This window comes from Lissotriton vulgaris, chromosome 9 (assembly GCF_964263255.1).
Source record: "Lissotriton vulgaris chromosome 9, aLisVul1.2, whole genome shotgun sequence".
Classification (NCBI taxonomy): Eukaryota; Metazoa; Chordata; class Amphibia; order Caudata; family Salamandridae; genus Lissotriton; species Lissotriton vulgaris.
This window is the reverse complement of record NC_141697.1, coordinates 645624093-645631406: the sequence shown is the minus strand read 5'-3', so window position 1 is coordinate 645631406 and position 7314 is coordinate 645624093. Positions and strand designations below refer to the sequence as shown.

At 43.0% G+C, this 7314-nt stretch overlaps 1 protein-coding gene across 2 annotated transcripts in view; it reads right to left on the bottom strand.

Moving 5' to 3' along the window:
* Positions 1–631: 631 nt before the first annotated feature.
* Positions 632–7314, bottom strand: part of SNX32 (sorting nexin 32) — a 305491-nt gene continuing 298808 nt past the window's right edge. Inside the window, exons 13-15 of one of the 2 annotated variants that reach the window (XR_015299987.1) lie at positions 3843–4505; positions 2590–3801; positions 632–2178 (exon numbers count right to left, since the gene is read on the bottom strand). Coding sequence is in view for 1 of the 2 variants with exons in the window: in XM_086938325.1 (XP_086794451.1) it covers positions 4452–4505 (54 nt within the window). In the remaining variant the exon portion in view is untranslated. Of the gene's footprint in view, positions 2179–2589; positions 4506–7314 lie in introns of those variants that run through there. The other variant, XM_086938325.1, reaches the window with a different exon arrangement.

Genomic DNA, 7314 nt, shown 5'->3' with positions numbered 1-7314 from the left:
CTGTCTTAGTTACGAGAATGTAGCCCGTAAGTTACTGCGATGATAATTTGTATGAAATGTAACGATTACCGATTGGATGTATGCAACTGATTAACCACTATTCCTTCCTAACAATAAAGTTAAAAAAAAAAAAAAAAAAAAAAAAGTTATCTTGACATTTTTATTGCTGCCTGAAAGCTGGATGCACAAGGAACTCTGCAGCAGGTGCTTCTAACCCCTTGGCCGTGGCGGAATTACCGCCACAGCGCTGGGGGGAAGGGGGGTTGCTCATGACGGAACCACTCCGTCATGAGCCACGGGAGCGCTGTACTTGTGACGGAGTGGTTCCGTCACGGCCCCCCCGCTCAATAGAAAGCGCCGCTCAGGTGCAAAATTGATGCCGCGCAGGCGCAGCGGCCGGGCCGTGACGGACCACTCCGTCACCAGCACAGCGCGTCCGTGGCTGGTGATGGAGTGGTTCCATCACCAGCACGCAAGGAGTTAAATTGTAAGTTATAACTAAACACAGCACCCTCCCTGAGGTCAGTGCCCAATGCGGCCACACCGGTCGCACTGCCCTAAAGTCGGCCCTGCCTCCTTGCCGCCATATGTCATAATGATGTGCCCCAAAACTGAATAAAACACCAAAGCCTTTTTTGCATAAATAAAAATTCATACATATTTATTTTCCAAAATGAAGCAGCGCAAATGAGACAATAAGGACAGAGATGAACAGGGTGCAGTCTAGCAGTTCAAAGGCGGAGCCTGACAGTCTGGGCATGACAAACTGAAGGCAGTCTGGAACTCACAGTGTGAAAACATGGCATGAATTAACCATTTCTCCGACAGATTTGGCTGTTCAGAGGCAAACATGACAGTTCATAAGTGAAACACAGCAGTTTTGAGTTGTCATTTTGTATTCCGGTAGGTGAAAAGGAAACACACAGCAAACCATCTAAACATTGTACCATCAATAGCCTTGAAACTGGCACAGTTATTCGGGGATCGCCCCTCCACAGTCAGTACTTTAATATGCTGTTAGTGACCTGCGACTGATAGACAGCCTTGGAAAGGATATACGTACACACGTTTTTCCCACACATGCGTCAGATCCTCAGCTACAGCAGCCTTTGGTTTCATTAAGTCATGAGTGGGAAGAAATGTGGCACCACCCACAACATTTATTATCAATCACAGACAGGCTCGTCCCACTTGCTTTCACCCTAAGGATATCACAAGAGGTGACTGATAACAAACATATTTAAAATCTCTTAAATTATCCATTACACATACAATTGCCTTAGATTTTGGCAGAAATGCATGCCCTGAGTCTCTCATATGGATAAATAAATCTAAACCTTGCCATAGAACTACATTTTAGAGCAAACAAAATGTTCATTGTATCTGAATCCAAACTAGTGTTCATCAAGTACTTCTTGGCACTTTGGAAGATTGAGAAATGTAAAGTCATAACCATTAGCTGTTTGTTGACCTCCTACCTTGGTCAGCTTAGATTTTGGATACACGTTGAATTGAGAACCTGTGGGCAGGGATGAAAGAAGATGTGATGAGGTTTGATTTTTCATAACAATGTAGCAAATGGGATCTTTCTGAAGATACTCTGAGCCAGTAAATTCTCCTTTTCCATCGTTCTTGCAAGGAGAAATCCTCTCTTCTCCCCTCACCCTCTTCCATAGTACCCACTCCTGCAATACATCCGGGTATTTTTTTGCCCAGCACATGCAGCTTCGATGACCTTTAATAAATCAGACTGCCCAGGGAGTGTGAGAAGATAGTTCTGGATTCATAGTCAAGGAACTGCAGATCAATGTACCAAGGGTGCTGGTTATTTTTATTATCTAAACATTACTCACACACATGTCTATTGGAAACAGACACACCACAATAGTTTACCCAAGCCATTAAACAATGGGCAGCTGCTGCTGGTCACCAAAATTATCTTGATGACCTCTCGATATATTATTATGCATGACAACCGCCTTCATGCCCAGCTCTCTAGGTTCAAGTTCTGGAAAAAACAAAAAAATGCATGATCCCCTACAAGTGCAATATTAAAGCTATGTCAAAAAGGACACAATATTCAAGGGGCTGATAGCATTGGTCCCTATTACAAATATTTACTTAATGTCATCATTTTATTTCCAGCCCCATCAGAATTACAGGGCCTGCAAAGGAATCCTGGACCCAGTGGGGCATATTATCAAGGGGGTTTATCTCTGCTTTTTTGGCTTTAAAAGCCAAGAAAGCGGAGATACAATTATCTCCCTATTACCTTGCTGTCGCTAACACCAGTTAGCTACAGCTTGTAGGAGATAGCGACCATCTTGGGCCCCGCTTTGCATGTCAGTGATATTCGCTAAGCGCGAATATCTCCAAAAGCTAACATGGCTAAGAGCATTAGCTCGGTAATGCATGAATATCGCTGACTTTTCAGCGATATTCATGCATTTCGGCCGATTTTTATCGCTTAGGAGATAAACCTTGAGAATAGCAAGGTTCCTAAGCGATAACAATCGCCGCAGATCGGCGATAAAAATATCGCAGCTAAACCAACATAGCGATAATTATCGCTAGTTGTTGGTAATATGCCCCAGTATTCTTTCTCTGAGAGCTCTGGCAGCTGAAAGCAGTTAAAATCTCCATGTGAAAGTCCAGCAGATAAGGAGGCATTATGGAGTAAATAAGATTGTGAATTTCCTCATATGTAAATGGTCTCTTATGGTTTCACTTTTAAACAGCCAGTAACACCGCCTCATAGGGTTACCACCACAATGTGCATCACTAACTCTAGGTAGGGGCAGAAGTACAGGCTAATTCCCCCATGAGGCCCAATTTCCGAGAAAGCAGGACCTGTCTTGCTAACCATCTAGAAGTGCTCTGAGAACCACTGCATGGCTGTGATTATGAATTAAACCTCTGATTTACTTGATGCAGTTGTATGTGAGTCCGTAAAAAACCCGATTTCATAAATACCGTTACAAACAAATCATTTCATCTAAAATGTTTATTTGAATTTTCAAGCTGACTAGCTTTTATCATTTCATGGAAGTCAACTCATAGAATGCACTTTTCAGAAAATTATCTTCGGCATTCTTATTTTAAATGCCTAAAGGCCATTAATCATGAACATGACTTTTTATGTTGGTATTCTTTCTGCAAGGTTTGCATTGAATCTTTATCCCTTGAGGGAGAATGTGTTTGCATTTTGTGTGTGCGTGTGTTGGGTAGGGAGGTCTTTTTTCACTTTGGGGGAATCACCACCGAAACACCTTTATTAAACGAGACTTACACCCGACCATATCCAATCCCCTTACTCTATACTTTTTGCAAATGATGGGCCTTATTTATGAGGCCGTGCGTCACTTTTACGCCGCCGGTGCATCACTTTTTGTGATGCACCAGCGGCGTAAAAAAATTGCCTTGTTGCACCATATTTACAAAGTGACGCATCTAGGTAGATGCGCCACTTTGTAAACCCCTCCTCCAGGTATAATGTATGCAGGGGGGGACGTTCTGACGCAAGACGGGTCATAGAAGTGACGCAGTGAAATCTATAAGATTTCAATGCACCTCTTCTAAGACGCAAATGCGTCATTATCTTACGCCTGCCCCATGTGAAAAGACACATAGCTGGAGTTGCATCACTTTTGTGACACACTCCAGCAATGCATCACTTTTGCGCTATACAAATACGTCAGAAAAACTGACGTATCTGTAACTCCGTGCAACGTGATGCGTCGTACAGTAAATATGACGCATCACGTATGTCGCAAGGAGGGCACACTAAGAAGTGACGCATCGCTGCTTTCACGCAGCGATGCGTCCCTTCTCATAAATGAGGCCCGATGTTTCTATTTATGCATTTCCTTTAACTTTCCCCTTACATGTATATCCTCCATGGGACTTATTTACAAGCCTCTTGCGCCACTTCTGCGTCATTTTTAACATGGGAAAAGGGACGTACGGGTGGAGCAAGGGGCTAGTAAACAAGCCCCCAAATGTTTTTTCCTTCAATTGGGTTTTCCATGTATTGGATTCCTTAAATGTGGTTTTTCGGTTTTAATTTTCCCATGAAATCCCATACTAAGCATTGGGGGGCATATTTGAAACACAGTCCAAAATGGTGTATATGGCCAACCTCTAAAGATTCTGCCAGAAACCATTGCACTTCATGGAGCACGTCCTGCAAGGCACGATGGGAAATGAAGACCTTACAGTACCAATGAGTCAGGACAAGCCTTACTAGTTGACGACGACTTCCTACTAAACCCTAAAGTAAGTTCACATTTTAACGGGTGAGCGTGAGGCTAGCACAACATAGAGCATGAATATGTTGAAACTTCGAAACGATTTTAAAGCAATAATTACAAAACACACGATGGCAAGTTAAAGTACAAAATCTGCTGGGGAGGCGTTGCCTGTAGATGTGGCACGAGGTTCTTTGCTCACGGTCACTGCTCCCCTCTGAGAGCGACGAGGCTGTTCCGCAGTAGCAGCATGCTGGCCTAAAGGAGAGAGGGAGAATGCAACTTTGTTACTACTGAATGGCTCTGGCTATGAGAACAAAAACGTATTGTGATTTTGGTGGAAAGTGGGGGCTTGGGATGCTGATCAGTTGGGAGACGATTTGAAGAATTTACAGCTATTCTGTAAAGACAAAAACATTCATATATGAATGGCACACACACAACAGGTAAAACAAATTTTCAAAAACCATTTATGGCAGAGGGTACTCTGGTAGTATGTGCGAGACAGCTCATGTGGGAACTTTTTTCCTTACATTAGTTTCTAAAAGAAAATCTTTTTCAAGACATATGTGGAGAAAATATTGTTAGGGAGACAGAAAATGGCAGGGAGGAGTAGAGCAGGAACTAGGGGTGGGGGCATGCACCTTGACTGATGCACATCTGGGATAAAGGTTCAAAATGTTTAGTTTCAAATGCATTAGGTTCAAAACACATACTGAGAAAACTTTAGTTCGATGGTCTATAGCATCTTTGGAAAACTACTTATTTACAAAAATGTCACATATTTAAATTAAAACCAGAAACAATGCTTATAAAAGTAAACACAGTACTTATGTTTTATTTCTTGCCAGAGACAACATTAGATGTATAGATGAGCTCCTGCAGCTATTGCATACTTGAAGTGCAATTCTTGATTTAAATAAGCCAGCAAGATTTTTAGTCTTTATAGAGACAGCCTTTAGTATCTACCAGAACTCATGTCATCAACACAACACAAAAAATAACATTTACAGGCAGGGCATTTGCTTGCTCCCTTTTCAGCTATCTGCTTATTTGATCAAGCCTCCTTCTGTCATTGCATGAATCAACTGTCATTCACATTTTGATTAGACCACCAGACTATTTTCTTTTTCCCCTTATGCCACTGGTTATCAGGTATATTTGGGCTTATTTACAGGAAACGGATGCATCTGTATAGATGCGTCTGTTTCCCTCCGCCTGCATGCAAAACCATTGCATCCACCATGGATGCGCCGTATTTCAATATGGGGCACCATGGCACAAGGAATGACAGATGCGTCAGAAATTTGGCGCATCTGTGGGCGCAAAGGTGACGCATTGCTGGAGTCGTGCCACAAGCACAATGCAACTCCAGCAATGCATGGGAAGGCCCATTCCTAATACATTGCGTCACTCCTTACACCTGTTCCAAGCAGGCATAGGGTTTTGATGCAGCGGTGCAGTTAAATCTTGTAGATTTCACTGTGTCACTTCCACAAGGCTTTTCCACGTGGGAACGCCCGCCCTGCATACATTATACATGACACAGGTATAATGTGACGCATGGCTTTACAAGGTGACGCATCTCCAGAGATGTGTTATGTTGCAAATGGGCCACAACGTGGTGCATTTTTTACGCTGCTGCGGCATCACAAAAAATGATGCAACTGTGGCGCAAAAGTGTTGCAAGGGGCTTGTAAATCTAACCCAGTATTCTGCCTAAGCAGTGCTTCCTTTGCAGTACATGGAAGGTGAAGCGTCATAATCTGCAATGAAGATGCATCCCCTTGCCTACCTTCTGCCAACTACTACTCCTGTGCCCTAACTCTCTCCCTCTTACTAATCATATTGATGTATGGAATTTGTATTTTGCTACACGTTTTCTGTCTCACCCTAATCCCATGGAGCTCTACACCTCAGTCGTGCCAGCCCAGATTTCGTTGGCATAAGGCATCTTTGGTCTCTGCCTGTTTTTGAGCCTGATCCGGATTCCAAGAGCGACAGGCCAAGGACCACATGCAAAGCCCTCTCATGCCCTACTCCAACCCGGACCCCAAGAGTTATTTCATAATCAACAAAAGAGTGATCATACAGCAAATATTGAGCGCCTAATACAAAAACACATTTCAAAAGTTGTTAGGCAGTAAGATAATACTGATGGAAAGAGTGTTGTTTGTATTTTTCAACATCTATCTGCTGCGTTTGACGCGGTATCCCGTCCAGTGCTTTTACAGAGGATGGCAGATATGGGCTTTGGAGATTTGGTGTTGTAATGGTTTCAGTCTTTTCTTGATTGGAGATCCCAAGAGATCAGGCTCGCCCCCAACTCCTCAATGTCAAAGAGGCTTATTTCTAGGGCAGCAGAGGCCTCTTCTTTTTTTTATTTATATTTCTTTATTGAGATTTTAGATTTTTCTCCCAGGGTATCAGCACAGTAAAATTAACCAAATAAACAAAACAACAGAAATACAAGGTTTGATGGAAGGAAGCAAACACACAAGATCAGACAAATAATCGAACAATGTAAAAAGGCCAGCAATTAAAATGCGAACAATCATATTGGGAAAAGTATTTATGTTCAAACACAAACTGTTCAACATTAAACCCCCCAAGGAACTCCCTGATCTTGTTTTTGGCTTTGTTAAGGAAACAGCTCCCTGATCCAGACAGGGGCCTATTGGACCTCCTACTTATGGCGGCTGTCAAGGTCGTCCTAAACAACTGGAAAGACACAAAAAGGCAAGTTATGCCTGCTGGTTAAATTGGGTGATTAACCTCCGAGGGGCAGACAACATCACTCTCCAGACCACACCATGGCGTCCCCCACGAAGGAGAATGTGGAACTCACTTGATATATACTTTGACACTCATAAACCTCCATGAATTACCACTCCTCCTGACCTCCTGAATGCCAAGGAGTCCTTGCCTACCATACAGGACTTACACATCATGGGTAACACTGGAACGGTCAGAACAGCTTTCCCATGGTGGCGCACTCCTTTCCTTTCTTTTCTCTTCCTTTCTTCGCTACCCTCTTCTTAAATACTCTCTCTTACTCTCGCTTCCT